This window comes from Pan paniscus, chromosome 9 (assembly GCF_029289425.2).
Source record: "Pan paniscus chromosome 9, NHGRI_mPanPan1-v2.0_pri, whole genome shotgun sequence".
Taxonomy (NCBI): domain Eukaryota; kingdom Metazoa; phylum Chordata; class Mammalia; order Primates; family Hominidae; genus Pan; species Pan paniscus.
Window position 1 is genome coordinate 35,790,496 of NC_073258.2, and position 18,628 is coordinate 35,809,123.

General features: G+C 44.3%; 1 protein-coding gene across 5 annotated transcripts in view; it reads left to right on the forward strand.

Annotated features, from left to right (window-relative positions):
- The window catches only part of KIAA1549L (KIAA1549 like), a 296,602-nt gene that overhangs the window by 193,577 nt on the left and 84,397 nt on the right, over positions 1–18,628 (forward strand). For all 5 annotated transcript variants that reach the window (XM_003830391.7, XM_034932384.4, XM_055094267.3 and 2 more), the window contains 2 exons: positions 3,797–3,968; positions 12,373–12,536. In XM_003830391.7, coding sequence (XP_003830439.3) covers positions 3,797–3,968; positions 12,373–12,536 — 336 coding nt within the window. The remainder of the gene's footprint in view (positions 1–3,796; positions 3,969–12,372; positions 12,537–18,628) is intronic.

The window sequence follows — 18,628 nt, forward strand, 5'->3', positions numbered from 1 at the left end:
GAAAAGGGCACTTTCAAACAGAGCAACTGGGTATGATTTTTCTGGAGGAATTTAGACAAGAAACTCTTAGATGATCACAAACTGACTCCTAGAAATTCATCTCGACCAGGCACAGTGGCTCACGCCTGTAATCCCAGCACTTTGGGAGGCCAAGGCAGGTGGATCACAAGGTCAAGAGTTGGAGACCATTCTGGCTAACATGGTGAAACTCCGTCTCTACTAAAAATACAAAAATTAGCTGGGCATGGTGGTGCACGCCTGTACTCCCAGCTACTCGGGAGGCTGAAGCAGGAGAATTGCTTGAACCCAGGAGGTGGAGGTTGCAGTTAGCTGAGATCGCACCCTTGCACTCCAGCCTGGTGACAGAGCGAGACTCTGTGGTGACAGAGCAAGACTGTCTCAAAAGAGAAAAGAAAATAAAAGAAATTCATCTTGAGGACAAGGACACACAGGTGAACACAAAGACAAAAGAGTGAGGATAGTGTTTTCCAGAGAGTGTCTAGAAAGTGATTAGGCCGTTCTTGCATTGCTATAAAGAAATATCTGAGACTGAGTACTTTATAAGAAAAGAGGTTTAACTGGCTCATGGTTCTGCAGGCTGTACAGGAAGCATAGTGTTAGCATCTGCTTCTGGAAAGGCCTAAGGAAGCTTCAAGCATGGCAGAAGATGAAGGCGGAACAGGTCTCACATGGCAGGAGTAGAAGCAAGAAAGAGGGTGGGGGGAGGCTCCACGCACATTAAACAACCAGATCTCACAAGAACTCATTCACTACTGCGAGGACAGCACCAAGCCATGAGGGAGCTGCCTCCATGACCCAAATACCTCCCACCGGCACCCACCTCCAACACTGGAATTACACAATTCAACATGAGATTTGGAGAGGACATGTATTCATACTATATCATGATCTTATCAAGTGTTCTTTTGAAAAGGGGCTCTCTGGCCAAATCGGTCTGGGCAAGGCTGCATCCTAAAGCCCCTTCTTGAAGAGTCCCAAAGCCTATTTGCATACCAAAGCTCTGAAAAGACCTGAAGTAAAGGCACCTCCTTAATTTTCTTCAACATACTGGTTTCCAAGTTTAAACGTCAAAAAGCCCTTGTTTTTAAGTAATATCTATATAGTCCCAACATTTTATTATGAACTTTTTTTTTTTGAGATAAAGTCTCGCTCTGTCGCCCAGGCTGGAGTGCAGTGGTGTGAGCTCAGCTCACTGCAACCTCCGCCTCCCAGGTTCAAGTGATTCTCCTGCCTCAGCCTCCTGAGTAGCTGGGAGTACAGGTGTGTGCCACCACGCCCAGCTAATTTTTGTATTTTTAGTAGAGATGGAGTTTTGCTATGTTAGTCAGGGTGGTCTTGAACTCCTGACTTCAAGTGATCTACCCACCTTGGCCTCTGAAAGTGCTGGGATTACAGACATGAGCCACTGTGCCTGGCCAACATTTTCAAACTTGTAGAAAAGTTGATAAAATTATAGTCAACACCCATATCACTATCTAGGTTCTACAATTGACATTATACTGTTACTATTTTATATTTGATTACATATATCATTTCCAAACACTTCCATAAGGTTTTCTTAACATATATTTTCATATACTTCTAAATCATAGATTGATTTTGACATTCTAGCATTTCATATAAATCGAATCCTACAGTACATACTCTTTTGTATAAAGCTTTTTTGACACAGTGTATTGTGACATTCATCCATGTTGTTGTGTTATTCAGTAGTTTATTCAATTTTTTTTGCTGAATAATATTCTCTTATATGAATATACTACAGTTTGTTTATCCATTCTTCTGTTGATGTACACCTGGGCTTTTCCAGTTTGTAGCTATTAAGCAAGGCTGCTGTGAACATTCTTCCACAAGTCCTTTGGTGACCACATGGCTTTCACTCATCTTAGTTATATAGGCTGGAATTGCTGGTTCATAGGGTTGGTGTACATTAGTTCTATAGGAAACTGCCAGACCTTTCTTCAAAGTGGTTGCACCATTTGCACTCCCACCAAACAGACAGGTGTTCCAGTTGCTTCACTTCCTCATCAACACTTGGTGTTGTCAGTTGTTACTTTAGCCATTCTGGTGGGTATAGAGTGGTCTCTTGTGGTTTCAATTTGAATTTCCCCATTGAGCATTTTTATGTGCTAATTGGTTATTCAGACATCTTCCTTTGTGAAGTGTCTGATCAGCTCTTTTGCCCATTTTCTATTGGGTTGTAATAATATCTTTTTTAATTGTTATGTATAGCATATACACAAAACAGTATAAGAAAGATGCAGAGTTTAAAGGACACTAATAAAAAGAATCCACAACCTGAAGGGTAAGAACATTACCCTTACCTTATCCCAATAGCCTTTTATATGTCTTCTCTGATTGTACTCCCTTCTTCCCTCTTCAGAGTTTAGAGTGAATCTGAATTTTGTATTAAATCGTTCCCATATTTTTTGTATAGATTTTACCATCCACGCCTGTATCTCTAAATAGTATATTATGTAGTTTTGCTTAACTTTTAACTTTATATTTTGTGATTTGTTCCTTTTGCTCAACATCAGGCTTTTGTATTCATCCATAATGATACAAATAGCCATAGTTTATTCATTTTCACCACTATACTATAGTATGTCATCATGTGAGTATACAGTAGCTCATTATCCAACCAATTATTAACAACTTTTGAATTTTTAGTCTTTTTACTGTTATAAACAATGTTGCTATAAACATTTTTGTAAAGTCTTTTAATATCCTGTGAAACTCATAATCTGTAATATAAACTTTGGAAAATACTATACTATTTATGATTTGTCCATTATAACTGCAAAAAGTTGATAACCAAATGTTCGATAATCAAGGGTTAGTTTGATTTACCAGGCATGCGTACTGTAGAACACTATGTAGGTATTAAAACTTAAGTTTTAGTATTTATGATTATCAATTGTTAATTACAGTAGTAAAAAATTAGTAACAGTCTAAATGCTTAATAAAGGATTGTTTAAATAAGTTTATGAGGTATGCATCAGAATGCCATGTAAAAATAAACGTTTATGCTTTTGTTATATTTAAGGTCCTTTAAAGATGCAAGTAAAAATTGCAAAATATTGTATATAGACTATGACAAATAATTTTGTAAACTAATAAGGAAAAGGGTTGTGTGGGCAAAAACGAAGAATGGAAGCAAATACTCTATAATGGCAACAGTAATTAGCTTGTGATAGAAGGATTACAGATTGTTTTTATTTTATTTCTTGATGTTTTTCCATATTTTCAAATTTTCCTATAGTGAATATGTATAACTTTTAGGTAAAAAAAAAAAAGCAAAACCGTTATTTTAGAAAAAGAACATTGGGTTTCCAAGTAGTGTTTTTATCAGAGATCTTTTGAATTGCAGACATATAAGTTAATTTTTCTCCCTCTCTGGCAATTACAGACATTTGAATTTAACAGTCATGTTTGAGAATAACCTAACATGCCCTGAATTAAATGCAGAGGCCTATTTTCAAATGAGGCCAGAGTTCTGTGGATGCTGGGAGACATCACTATCCTGTGTTTTCTTCTCCAACCGCAAACTGTACTTTCCAGATGTTCGTATTTTTCAAACCTTTTTTCTCCTCCCAGTCTCCTGCTCCAGCGAGAGCAGGCTTCTTGAGGGCTGGATATAGGGAGGTATGCGAAGGTTGGCGTCTAGCCACAGAAGTCTTCAGCAGTCAGGAGAGGAACATCTGCTGATCACCTGGGTGATTGCAGGGTCCATGCAAAATGCCCTGCAAACACTCGGCCTCTCTTTTTCCAAAAGATGGTGAAGATGCAGCGTGTCCCAGGCCCGAAGGACCCAGCGGAGCTGACTTACTATACCCTGTACAACGGGAAGCCTTTGTTGGGGACCGCAGCTGCCAAGATCCTGAGCACCATTGATTCCCAAAGGATGGCCTTGACCCTGCATCACGTTGTCCTTCTGCAAGCTGACCGTAAGGGGATGGTCTTTTTATTCAGTCTTTTTAATGCCATTAAATGTTTCCTGAAAATCAAAATGATTCCCCAAAATCATGTTAATGGTCTCAGAGCTAAACATATTTGTATTCTGGAAGGTTCTTAAATCAATCAACTATGTTTCTGTGTTGTTTCAAGCAATAAGGGATATGTTTTAGATACTGGAAGGATGGTAATGATATTACTTTGCCCCCAAGTCCTACCCACCCTTCTTCCTCAGCATAATCTAGTGAACAGCTATGAAAATCACTATAGCTGAGATTATTTTTGTATGCCAGGGGAATTAAAGATAATTTGATTCAACAAACATTTATAAAGTTCTACATGAAGTCGCTTAGTGCTGGAGGATGTATGGAAGTGGGCGAGACCTGGCTCCTGCCCTTAAGGAGCAGGGAGACTTAATGCAGGTGCAGTGGCACACAACATAGGAAAGTGCTGTAAAAGGCAGTGTGTGTTAGGGGGTCAGCAGAGGGAGGGTTTGCTTCGAAGGGGCATCTGGAAAGAGTGAGCAGAGGAAGGATGTTAAAAATAATAGCTGTCTCTTTGAATACCCTCCCTTGCGGCAGCTGCTATGCGAGTTACTTCACCTAGATTTTCTCACTTTCTGTTCTCATTGGGGCAGTGTTTACTCAGATCTAAACCATAGGAAAGGAAACTGAGGCTCAGAAAAATGAAATAACCTGCTCGGCATCACAGAACAAGTGCTTAGGTGGCCGGGATATTAATCTAGATCTGTCTGACTTTGAACCTGTGTTCTTAACTGTATGACACGTGAAGATTTCAGCAGAGGGAGAAGAAGGTGTGTGTATTCCAGAAAGAGAGGGCAGCATGAGCAAAAGAATGGAGGTGAAAAGTACCAAGTGTGCTTGAAAAATGAGTTCAGATTGCCTGGGGTGCTGACACCCATGGAGGAGTTAAGGGAATTGGAAAGGTGTATTGATCCGGAGACTAAGGCCTTGAATGACAGGGAAGGAGATAGTACATACTCTGATCAGCTGTGGGGTGCTGATGAAGATTTCTGAGCTAAGGAGTAATATCATTGGAACTGCCCATTTTTAGGAAGCTTAATTGGTCAGCAGCAGTGTCTAGGACGGGAGCAGACAGGAAGTGGCAGGACTGGTGAGGAGGCTCTGTGGTGTCCCAGGCATTGGGAACCCAAACAAAAGCTATAAAGAGAGTGGGGGAAGGGGAAAGGGTATGAAGGTGAGAGATTAGGTGGTAGAAATTTTAGTATTTGGCAGCATACTGAGCATGGAAGGCAGGAAAGGTCATCTCCTATGGGTTTGCTTTCCTAGCTCATGTCCGTGTTGCCCAAGTCCCTGACACCTGGCTCATGGTCTTCCTCTCCTGCTCAGCTCTTGTCTTTATCCAGTTGACTTTTGCTTCCAGGATGATGGTCCAGACCTTGTATTGTCTTGCTCGGCCGGCATATCCTCACAGACACAACTTTGTCTAGGAATGACGGTGGTCACTCTCTGCAATCTTGTTTTTCAAAGTGACATTTTTAACCAAGATTCTTTTCCTTTGCACCTCTCCCCTTCCCTCCCTGTGGGCTCCGTCCTCATCTGCTTGACAGCTTGCTTCATCTGTTTTGCCGCATCCTCTTTATGTGGACTCCAGAGTTTTCTATTCTTAGCTCTTTCTCCCTCTCTCCAGGTGAGGAATAAATCATAGAGGACAGGAGTGAAAACCACTGCAGGTGTCCAGGCGAGAGCTGAAGGTACTAAACGTGGACATTCAGAGAAGTGAACAGATTTGGGATATTTCAGGGGACAGAGTCAATGGCGCAAGATAATGATTCTGTGTGTAGCCAGGGAAGGAAGCGGGGCTCAGAGGAATCAAGGATGACTCCTAGGTGCTGGCTTGAGCATTGGTTGTGGTGCCATTTGTTGAGATGCAGAAGGTGCAGGTCAAAGAGGATAAGTGGGGTTGGGATGGGAACAGGGGAGATGGAACTGGGAGTTTGGTTGTAGACGTGTTAGGTGTGAGATGTCTACTAGACATCCACGTGGATCTCAGAAGACATAAACTCAGGAATCATCAACATATAGGTGACATTTAGAGCTAAGGGAATAGGTGAGAATAACCAGGTGGGTTTAGCTAGAGAGAAAAGGGAGAAACTGAGCCCTGGGGAATCCACATATGGGAAGAGTGAGAGCGAGTAGAGGACACTGACCAGGAGCAGCCAGGGAGATGGGAGGAGAGTGTGGGGTTCAGAATGCAAGCAAGGACAGCAGATCTCACGGGAGGGAGAGAGCTACGTGTCGATTTATATTCCCAAGAGGCAGGGCATGACAGGGTAGAGATTAAGGGGATTGGAGGTTGTGACCTTAGCAGGAGTGGTTTTGCAACCAAATGAGCTGAGAAGAAGAACAAGGTGTGGGGAAGCAGTGACAGCAAAAGGGAGGAAATCTTCTGGGGCAGTTGCTGGAGGGGCTGTATGGCATTCCAGGCATTGAGAACCCAAACAAAAGCTAGAAAGCTTGAATTGGTGTGTGTTTGAATATTGAGAGGATGCTGTCATGGAGAGGGAGAAGCTGACAATGCAGAAGAGAGAGGCAGGAATTGTAGGTGCAAAATCTGTCAATGAATGAGGCAATGGGATCTGGTGCATGGGTGAAGGAGTCCACAGGGACAGCTGGTCCTTTCTAATGAGGAGTACGGGGGACACTTGGTGATGGAAGCTTGCGGACGCTGTCTCCGATTGTTTCTGCACTCTTGGGTATAATGAAATGAAGTCGGCAGCTGAAATCGAGGTGTGTGGGGTGGATTTCAGCTGAGAATGGCAGAGCAAACTGCCCAAAAAGTGCCGGAAGATTGACAGGGCTCCGCTTCTCCTTAATCCTCATGGCTGTGTCCACACCACTTCTTCTCTTTTTCAATCCCAGGTCCTTTGAAGCTCCCCTTCCTCGCTGCAGTCACCTCAGGGCCCCAAGAGGCCCCCATCACTCACTGGAGATTTATGCACCTGGCTCAGTATCTCTTCCTCTCTAACACTTCTGTTCCGGCCATCTGCCACTTTGGCCTGTCAGTTCCATGACAGTTCTATGATGGTCACTGTCTATAGTCTTATTCTCAAAATGACGTTTTTAGCCAAGACTCGCTTCCTTCACTCCTCAAGGCCACCCCAGGCCTTGAGGTACTTGGGACGGGCATGAAAAGGAGAGCTGGCTTCATGGTGAGCAGCTGTGAATGGAGTGTCAGGAGGACCGGGTGAGGCTAAGGGACTTTGCTGGTGGCAGTTGATGGGGAGCAGTGGACGGGGTCAGGGGCTAGGACAGGAGAGAGAGATCCTATCAGGTTAGACTCATGGAGGCTTTTCGGAGTGAGAGTCTGGGAGGTGAGGGATGGCCCCGGAGGCTTAGCTGTCACTCAAGAGAGTCGAGATTCAAACTCTGTTTGGCCAGGCTCCAAGGCTGCCACCCTCTGACCCTTCCAGCCTCACTCCTTTGTCTCCTTCAAATCCACTCAGTCCTCTCAGTTCCCTTCCACAGTCACTCAAAAATCCATTTCCTTTTGTCCGTCCCATCATTCTCTCCCACTTGGACCATGGCAGTAGCTTCCAAAGTGACTCAACCTCCCGTTAATGTGCCTTCCACATTGTAATTAGAGTCATTGTAATAAAACGTAGATTCTGATCTTACATTGACTCCATTTTAGAAAAATACTTGCTGGCTCCCATCATTCACAGAATAAAATCCAAACTCCTGTCTTCACAGCAGGTGCACCCAGCAAGCCTTCAGGACTGCACAGCTTGGTCTCAGGCTGCTTTTCCAGCCATGTGGCCTGTGTTTCTCTCCTTCATATCTAAAGCCACACAGGGGTTTTCATCCTGCATGTTCCCTCTTCCTTGAAGCCTTCCTTGGCCCCTGAGGCACAGCCCTCTGTCTCCCTTGGTTCCAGGAGCTCCCATTGCCCTCCTCACATTGGGCCATAACAGTTGTTGTCTGTCTCTCTCCCTCATGAGCTCTTTAAAAGCAAGTGCTGCATCTCATTCATCTTGGATGATCTAGCTCCAGTTCCTTCCTGGTTCTATTCTTGTGAAGGCAAAGGAACCACCCTTCACCAGATGCCTCTGCTAGGTGCCGAGAGAGGCATGTGGTTAGGAGACACCATAGCACTTGAGAGAAGAGCCTTTGAAATAAGGTAACCCAGGCCCAGCCCCTGCTCTTCCACTTTCTAGTTATGGAGCTTGGAGTCAAGTTAATTAGCCTCTCTGACCTTCATTTTCCCCACCTGTAAAATGGTAATATAAAAACACCTCCCTAAGAGAGCTACATAGGAGATGAAAAGAGATAATTGTTGCCTGTAAAGGGCTTGGTGCAGTCCTGGGGCACCTGTTAAGCACATAGTAAGTGGCAGCTGAATCTCTCCGTCGGTATCCCAGCAACACCCGACAATATCCCACGGGCATCCCTGTGATGTGTGTCATCATCCCCTTAAACTCCACACAGCTCAAACAATAAATTACCTTCTGCCTTCTAACAATGCCTCTCCTCTCCAGTCCCCTTTCCATCTTCATTAGTTGCACCCTCTTCTCTGTATTATATGGGTTCTTCTCAACCTTCAAATCTCCTTTCTTCTTCATTTCTCTCCTGTAGTCCTCCGGCCTCACGGATAAAGGAGATTCAGCTGCCACTTACTATGGGCTTAACAGGTGCCCCAGGACTGGGGACACTGATGGGATATCAAGGGTGTGATAGGATATCCTATGAAGGTTAAGAAAGGTGTTGGGAATTCAAGCCTAGACCTCTGGAGAGAGAATCAAGGTAACGCTATAGACTTGAGGATTCTGTAGATAGAGATTAGAATTAAAATCCTGGGGAAAATATGAGTCCCTGGTGAAGGAACGTAGCTAGTGGATGGAAGAGGAAAGCAAGCGGATGTCCTCTGGGAAATATGTCCACCCCAGGAGCTGATGAGGACGAAGATAAGGCCAATGAAGGAGAAGAGGGCATGGATCTTTAAAATCCCATTTCCTCCCAGTAGTTTCAAGATCAGCCTACAATGTTCATCTGAGGTCAGGACTTTGAATAGAGAGTCACAGTGTTGAATACTTTGTCTCTCTGAAGGGAGAGTTTCTGCATTCTGTGTGTTCCAGAGCCTTCTAAATCACTAATTCTAGGGCCAAGACTGGAGCATGCAGTGCCTACGTGACTCACCCCATCACCTCTGGGTGACAAGGCAGCTAGAGGTTTGCATCTGGTCCATTTGCAGGGTCTGGAGTGAGAGGCACTTCGGAGTTGTTATCCAGCTGATGGAGTAGGGAAAATTCACCCCAAGGAGAAGCGTACCAGAGCAGGAAGTGGTTTGCTTTACATGGCCACCAGACATTTATCTGAAAAGATGCCACTTGGCTGGGCGCAGTGGCTCACACCTGTAATCCCAGCACTTTGGGAGGCTGAGGTGGGTGGATCACCTGAGGTCAGGAGTTTGAGACCAGCCTGGCTAACACGAAGAAACCCCGTCTCTACTAAAAATAAAAAAATTAGCTGGGCATGGTGGTGGGTGACTGTAATCCCAGCTACTTGGGAGGCTGAGGCACAAGAATGGCTTGAAACTGGGAAGCAGAGGTTGCAGTGAGCCGAGATCGTGCCATTACTCCAGGCTGGGGGACACAGTGAGATTCTGCCTCAAAAAAAAAAAAAAAAAGAAAAGAAAAAAAAAGCCACTTAAAGAAATAGGCTGACCCTCTGGTAAAGAGGACTCATGCTCATTCACTTTTTTAACAGATATTTATTGAGCACCTACTATGTGCAGGGCACTGCTCTGGGCACTGGAGATACAGCAGTGAATGAAGTGGACAAAAATCCCTGCCCTCGTGGAGCTTATGTTCTAGGGTGGGCAGATCAAAGAAACTAAATAAATAACATGTTTGACGCTAATTAGTGCTATGGAGAAAATTGGGCAGGGAAGGGCTAGGGCATGTTGAGAAGATAGTGGTTGCAATTTTAAATTGTTGGGGGGTCAAGAAGAGAATCACTGAGGAAGTAACCCTTGAGTGACCACCTGAAGAAAGGGAGGGAGGCAAGGGTCCCTGAGGATATCTGGGGGCCAGGTTCCAGGCAGGGAGAAGACAGTCTGACACCCAGCACCGAGGTCATTGAGGGAGCAGAGTCGTAGCTGTGAGGTCAGAGGCACAGAAGAGCGGCCATGGTCACTAGGGCCTCACGGGCTGGGACCCCACTGGGAAGAGAAGCCACAGGAGGGTTTGGTGGGAGAACCACTTGGACTGAGCACCAGCCAGCCACTGGACCCTGGGAGGACTCTCCCCTGCATCCAGTCACCCCAGTTATGAGCTCTAATATTTGAGACATATGTGACGGCCACAAAAACAAACTGGAAACACTTGAATGGATGCCTTCTCCTTTCAACATTTGCTGTACGTGAGAATAATTTATTTTGTGTTAGATTATTTGGACTCTTTGACTTCATTCCTTCTGACAGATTGTGTGTGTGTGTGTGTGTGTGTGTGTTTACGCTTGCACATAAGCACACACTTCTATTCATGTGTGTTAACTCGGAACCGACTTTAACTGTTTATTTCAGAGAAGTGACTTTTCATAGAAACGTTTGACCTCTCTGGGTCTCAGTTTCCTCATCAGCATATTGGGGATGAGAAAAGCATGCAGGCTAAGGACCTATCACAGTGCCTAACACACAGTAGGCACTCGGGAAATGGGTTTTCCTATCAGTCCTCTAATGAAATTCTTGCAATTTAAATAACCCTTCATTCCTTTTCACCTTTAGGCATGACTTTGTACTTCTAGGTAATTACGCCAATGAACACGACATTGAGTTTGGATGACTTCAGTTGACCTAACTTTACTCTTGTTTTGACTGTTAAATGAATTTATTAATGTATCTAAGATAAAATCTGTTCTGTTTATGTAAATGAAGGTGAGGGGATTTTACATACTGCACCAAGAAGAAGCACCTCCACTAAAACAATAAAACTGGGTAAAAGCTGAACATTCTTGCTAATAAAAAAATAGCATGTCTTTATTTAGGGTATACACTGATATACTGTACATTTTTCTCCATCAGGATAAAATAATGATAAAGAGGCATACAGATATTTTTCACAGAAGCTATAAGCTCTATGTTAATGGCAGAATACTCACATATAAATACTGAATTACTAAAAGCAGGAGCAATTAAGTGTTTAATGTCAACAGAAACATATTATCTAATGAGCTGTTTTCAGAAGTTAATAATGTGATTAATCACCGATTGATAAAAACTGTGGAGAAGAAGCTCTTCTGTACTAATAGTATTCTGAGCCTAAGGGCAGCCAAATGAGAGGTAGATCTTGGCTAATGAGGAACCACTTGATGTCAGGGCTTGGTTGAAATCAGAGAGGAAGACTGGCTGGCTCCTCAGGCAGGTCTCACCACGTGGCACTTACTGGTGGAGTGTTCATATTCTAGGGTCTGGGCCTCAGTTTTGCCTAGTAGCCCCCAAGTTCAGCAGGATCAGGAGGACCAACTCATGCTAACCAGGCTTACAAGAGTTTGATGTATAAACTAGATTGCCAATATATTAATTTAAACTACAGACCAAACCTACCATGGAGAAGGAACTTCTCCTTTTAACTTGTCAATACTTTTTCCTGTCTCAAGTAAATCATATGATGAGCTTTGGCAAATGTATACACCCGTGTAACCCAACTCTCTATCATAATACAGAGCATGACCATCACCCTGTTGCCCTTTCCAGTTAATTCATCCCAGCCCCCTCGCCCTGAGACACCTACTGTTTTAATAGCACATTCTTCCTGCTGCCAATCACTTTGGTTGCTCTTCTTTACTCTGGTTCTGAGAACAGCCTGAGTCTTTTGACTAGACCGAGGCATTTCCAAGCTCCCAGCCAGCTATTCTGGGGGAGATCCATCTGCTCATGTTACATTTTACTCGTTGCTCACTCTCAGGGTGACTACACTACAATATTGAGAGTCATTTCTCTGTGGCTTTTGCCTCTTGATTCCAGCACACATTTCTAATCTGCACATTTCTCAGCTTCACTTTTCTTTTGACTTGTGGATGTCACCCCTGCGGAAAATTGTTACTGATCCATCTTTTTCTCCTCTTCCTCTCAGTAGTAGTGAACTCTAGCATTTACTGAGCAACTACTAGAGACCACACCAAAAACACTACAAAGTGACAGCCCATTTTACAGATGAGGAAACTGAGACTCAGGGAGCTTAAGCCACTTTACCAAGGTCACACAGCTGCGGAGGTGGAGGCTTTCTAACCCCAAACCCTCTTAACCTCCCATGTCCTTCTGTCCAGGACTTGGGACTGGGGTGGGGGGTTATGTCTGGGTTGCTTTCCTCTTCCCAGTGTTGCTTGTCATGTCCCTCCTGCTGGCTCTTTCCCACAGCCGTGGTGAAGAACCCACCCAATAACCTGTGGATCATCGCTGCAGTGCTGGCGCCCATTGCCGTGGTCACGGTCATCATCATCATCATCACTGCCGTGCTCTGCAGGAAGAACAAGAACGACTTCAAGCCTGACACCATGATAAACCTGCCTCAGAGAGCAAAGGTATATGGAAGTGGTGGGGAGAGGGGCAGGAGGACAGGCCTGCAGGAGCTCAGCCTGCCTTTCCCTCTTGCCTTTTGAGGCCATTGCCAGAGCCTGCAGAAACATCAGGGCAGGTCCTCATTTTGAAGGAGATCCTTCCTTTTAGTCTCAGGACCTGATGGTTTGTGGTTATCTGATGCCCATTCTGCCATCAGTGCTTCCAAGTGTTTTATATACAGCAGCTCTCTAATTCTCACAGCTGCCCTTGGAGGAAGTACTATTATTTTACAGATGAGGAAACCGAGGCATAGAAAACTACAAGCTAAAGAGACCTGAAAGGGATTTTAGAGATAATGTAATCAGACTCCCTCCTTTCACCCATGAAAAGTAACTCTTTCAAGGTCATATGGTTGGTTAAGTAGCAGAACTGATGGTAGAATCAGGTCTGCTATGTTCTGAACGTTGTGGTCCACAGATTTATATGTTGAAATTCTGACCCCCAATATGATGGCATTAGGAGATAGGGCCTTTGGGAGGAGATTAGGTCATGAGGGTGAAACCTCCAGGAATGAGATTAATGCCCTTAGAAAGGAGGCCCTAGAGAGCTGTCTTCCATGTGAAGCACAAGACATTGGCAGCCTGCAGCCCAGAAGAGGTCCCTCACCTCTCACCATCCTGGCACCTTGATCTTGGACTTCTCAGCCTCCAGAGTTGTGAGAAATAAACTTCTGTCATTTACAGGCCACCCAGTCTGTGATATTTTGTTACAACAGCCCGAACTGACTTAGACAAAGTCTCTTGGCTCCTAATGCAAGGCTCTCTGGAGCACATGCTTGGTTGGAGTGACATCTTCAGAGGCCACCATGATGGAGAAGCTGCAGGGCTTTGGCTGGGTGGCCAGAAAACCCCCGTTCAGTGGCTCCACTGAAGCCTGTCCTGGGGCCCCATCCACCCACTGCGGCCTCCACATCTCTGCACCACTCACCTCCAGTGACTGGGAGAGAAATGGACTAGGACATGCTGCAGGCTGATTTTCTGGTCACCTTGCTCCCTTCATGATATTCCATGAGGGAAATATACTAACTGTCATACCTGATGCTTAAATAATGCCTTACAATTTGCTGGGCTCCTCGAGGACTATCACCTCGTTTGTTCATCACAGCAGCCTTATGAGGTAGCTCGTAGTCAGGGAAGGTTTTATTATCCTCATTTTACTGCCAAAACACTCAAGGGAAAGAGAGACTTTGGGGTTTGTCCAAAGTCATGCTAGCAGCAGAGGGGTGACTGAGGCTCACATCCGAGTCTTAGAGCATTTTTGCCATTATACACCTACCTGAACCCTGAGATTTGGCAGGTAGAATCCTCTTCCAGCTCTGAAGATCTGAGCTTTGTCTACCAGTGCAGGAATGAAATAGCAAACTACGCCTCATATTCCAGAGCCATTGGAATGCATGTCGGCCATGGAGATCGTCCTTGCGGGGGTCATGCATGCCTTAGTTCTTTCTTGATGATCACACCTCACTTCAGCAAAAGAAATGAAAGGATTTTTATTGTTTGTTAAACTGATACACCTGTTTTGATGCTGCAGCTCGTTTAGATACTGTCTACTGAAGAGCCAAATGCCAAAGCGAGTTGTTCTGTTTCAGTTGACACAAAGGCACCTGCTTCCCAGACACAGCAGAATGTTGGTAATAAGTGTACATTGGGAATTGCCCAAGCAGTGAAAGGTGAAACTCTTCCAAGAGTGTGCATTTTGGCCGGGCGCGGTGGCTCACGCCTGTAATCCCAGCATTTTGGGAGGCCGAGGCGGGCGGATCACCTGAGATCAGGAGTTTGAGACTAGCCTGACCAACATGGAGAAACCTCATCTCTACTAAAAATACAAAATTAGCTGGGTGTGGTGGTGCACACCTGTAATCCAAGCTACTCAGGAGGCTGAGGCAGGAGAATTGCTTGAACCTGGGAGGCAGAGGTTGCAGTGACCCAAGATCACACCGTTGCACTCTAGCCTGGGCAACGAGAGCAAAACTCCGTCTCAAAAAATAAAATAAAAATAAAAAGAGTGTGTATTTCATCTCCATCTCAGCTTAGTTACAACATGAGCCTTTTAGACATAATGGTAATAACCAGAATCTAACTGTACCCGCATCCAGGAATACAAAACATGCCATACTGAGATTGTAAGGGGGCATATTTATGTTATAGATTAAACCAAAATTGTACTAATCTGCCAAAATGAGTTGGGCAACACATGATTTCCACATAGCTTCTGGCTGGAAGGCTGTCTGAAGCTAGGACAGATTAGCGTTTGTGGTTTTCCATAGCTCCTTCTGCGTCCTACTCTGTATATTGGGCTTTGTGAGATACCTGGCTGACATTGAACATCACGCAAATTTATGTTCCATGAGTTGATTGAATTCACTTGTGTGCGGTGGAGCTGGTTGTTTTCCCCCTCCATGAGGCTGGGCTACATATTTTGATTCCCAAAGCCCTTTTATCATGGGAAACCAGCAGGGTGGAACTGCCTCCTGCTTACTGCAGTTCTTCTGCCGTTACAACCCAGGGACAGTGCAGTGTTGGAGAGAGGAGAGAGCTTCCTGCATCACTTCTCACCACCTTGTGTGTGTGAACAGAATTCAATTATTGTCAAAGGACGAGGCAGAACAAAAAAGTTAGCCTTCACCGCCAATCCTTAGACTAGCAGGACAGTCCTGGGGACATCGCTGCATCTTTACAATTCAGGCTACAGTGCCAGAGGGCACTCCCAGGGATCCTTCTTGAGGCTCAGTAATAAACTTAACATGCTAAGCAGAGGAGGTGAGTGTGGCTTTCCCAGGAGTCAAGACCAGAGTATGGATACCCTTACCCTTCTTCAGAGACAAGGTACCATGGACTACCCCATTCCCATTGTTATCAGGTGGGCTTCTGCAGGTAGAATGGTGAAAAATGATAAATGCAAGAGGGCCAGCATCATGACTTTTGTCACCTCCTTTCTTCCTAGTTCACTTCCCTTTACTCTGTCATTGGATGTACAGCCATTTTTCTAGTTTTTCCCTTCATAGAATTGAAGAGATCATGTTTCCCTGGAAGAGGCCACCTTAGAAGAGGGTGGATAGGACCATATCCAGATGCAGGATGGAGCTTGGAGGGTCTGTAATCTTTTGCATGAACATCTGCTTGGGACAGGCCAGTCACCCCCTAAGAACAGCCAACTGTTTCCTCTTTCCCACTACTATCTGTAGCATACTATCTATAGGATACCTATAGGATAACTTACCCAGCTCTGTGAGCCTGGGTAAGCTGCTTAACCTCTCTAAACCTCAGTTGCTTCATCTGTAAACTGGGAACTCATGATAATACCTACCTTCTTGAACTATAGTGAAGATGCAATGAGAAAAGTTATGTACTGTGTTTAGTACTGTGCCATTGATATCAAATGAGGCTGAAACTGGGCCCCTTGAGGGTGAGGAACCAGTTATTTAACTTTATATGTTCAGCACCAAAGACAGTCCCTGTCGTTGGAACAACAATAGGAAAGTTACTTAACCTCTGTGCCTCAATTTTTCCATCTGTAAAATGGAGATATAACAATAATCGTATAGAGTGTTGTGAGGATACTACCTATAAGTTGGCTTTTATTGTTACCCATGCTTTTTTTCTTAAAAGGTCTTGGCAGTGTATCCACCATTGAAATTACTGGAGATTATTTTGATTTGATAATTTTATAAAACGAATTGAAGTAACTATAGCTACTTCATGATATTTTATTATTGGGGTTAGGAGTCACTAATGTGTCTAATGGGCAGTTGATTAATCTCAGGTAATTTTCCAGTTGAAAGCTAAAAGACCGCTACCCTGGGAGTCAGAAGAGTGAGGGAGTAGTAGTCCTGCGCCACTCAGCTGTGTGATCTTGGGCAAGTCACTGAACCTCTCTGAGCTTTTGTTTTCTTATCTGTGAAATGAAGGCTGTAATGTTTGCCTTGCTTACCTCACAGGTTTGTTGGAGGATGAGATGAGATAACAGTGTTTTGCATGCTGTAAGTACCAAACATACACAGGGATTGTTGTGATTAACAACACAGGTGTAATTAACCTAATAACAATGGGAACCTTTTAAGCTTGGAATTCCTTAATGTCTCTCTTTGTGTATATCCATCATTGACCCAATCACCTGAAGTATCCAGTGGATAACTTTAACCCTGTGTGAAAGGTAAGGGGCCAAATCCAGAGGGAGGAGAGAGAAAGTGGGAGATGGGACCAGAGCCAGCTTTCCCTATCATTAGGTTCTTGGGAAGTCTTAGCTGCTATTGGAGCCTCCCACTTCCTCACAGACAGGCCAGGAGTGTTGCACAGGAGCCAGGCCATGTACGGCAGGAGATGCTAATCAAGATAGGAAGCTGCAGAAGGAAAGGAAGGGCTGTGGGAAGACTCATCAAATAGTGGTTAGATGTTCCAGCTCTGGGTCACATAGTCCTAGGTGCAAATGCTGACTCCATCACAGCTCTGTGAGCCTGCGTAAGCTGCTTAACCTCTCTAAACCTCAGTTGCTTCATCTCTAAACTGGGAACTCATGATAATACCTACCTTCTTGAACTATAGTGAAGATGCAATGATATAAGTTGTATACTGTCTTTAGTACTGTGTCATTAATATCAAATGAGGCTGAAACTGAGCCCCTTGAGGGTGAGGAACCAGTTATTTAACTTTATATGTTCAGCACCAAGGACAGTCCCTATCGTTGGAACAAAACTGAATAGGATAATAGGGGGCGTGAGGGTGTGGTACAAAAGGGGTCAACAGGACATGAAACTGGGCAGGCAGGTTCAGCTGGCATGTGAAGGGCTTTGAATGCCTCGCCAAAGCATTTGGGGAGACATTCAAGGCCCTTCATATTTTAAATGAGAGTGACGCAACCACATGTGTTTTAAGGGAGACAATTTTGGAAGCTCATCAGGGGAGGCCTGGAAAGGAGCTAAATTGGAAGCAACAAGACCGAGGCAGGAAATAGTGAAACAGTGGACCTGGGGAGGAAAAGTCAGCTTCCAGAAACATTTCAGATGTTGAATCTAATTGGTGACCAATTGATTATGGAAGGAGCAGGCAATTCAGTGTTTGAGAGACATTACCAAGTTATCTGAAGGCTCGCTTCTGTTTCTTATAGGCCAAGGACAGGGAAGGAAAAGAACAGAGAACACTTTCCCTCAGCAAACCCTATTTCAGAAACGCAGTCCCAGGTCCTGGCCTCAGAATGTCACTGATCACCACATAGGTCAGAGTGTACGTCTCAGAGAAGAGAAGGGGGTGATTATACTTCCCAGAGTGAGTTCCTCAGGGAACTGGGGGAGCTGTCCATGGCAAAGCTATAGACAGCCTCAAATAGAAAAGCCTTGTTGGAGTTAGCAATAAAACTCCATCCTGTTCTGAGACACAGTGGTGAGATTTGACAGGTTAGGCCACAGTTCTAGACTGGATTGTTAAATCCGCTGGAACCTTCCTGTTGTATCTCTAGCTAAATTAGCTGCTGAAATTTACAAGAAAAAAACAAACAACCCTATCAAAAAGTGGGTGAAGGATATGAATAGACACTTCTCAAAAGAAGACATTTATGCAGCCAAAAGACACATGAAAAAATGCTCATCATCACTGGCCATCAGAGAAATGCAAATCAAAACCACAATGAGATATCATCTCACACCAGTTAGAATGGCAATCATTAAAAAGTCAGGAAACAACAGGTGCTGGAGAGGATATGGAGAAATAGGAACACTTTTACACTGTTGGTGGGACTGTAAACTAGTTCAACCATTGTGGAGGTCAGTGTGGCGATTCCTCAGGGATATAGAACTAGAAATACCATTTGACCCAGCCATCCCATTACTGGGTATATACCCAAAGGATTATAAATGATGCTGCTATAAAGACACATGCATACGTATGTTTATTGCGGCACTATTCACAATAGCAAAGACTTGGAACCAACCCAAATGTCCAACAATGATAGACTGGATTAAGAAAATGTGGCACATATACACCATGGAATACTATGCAGCCATAAAAAATGATGAGTTCATGTCCTTTGTAGGGACATGGATGAAGCTGGAAACCATCACTCT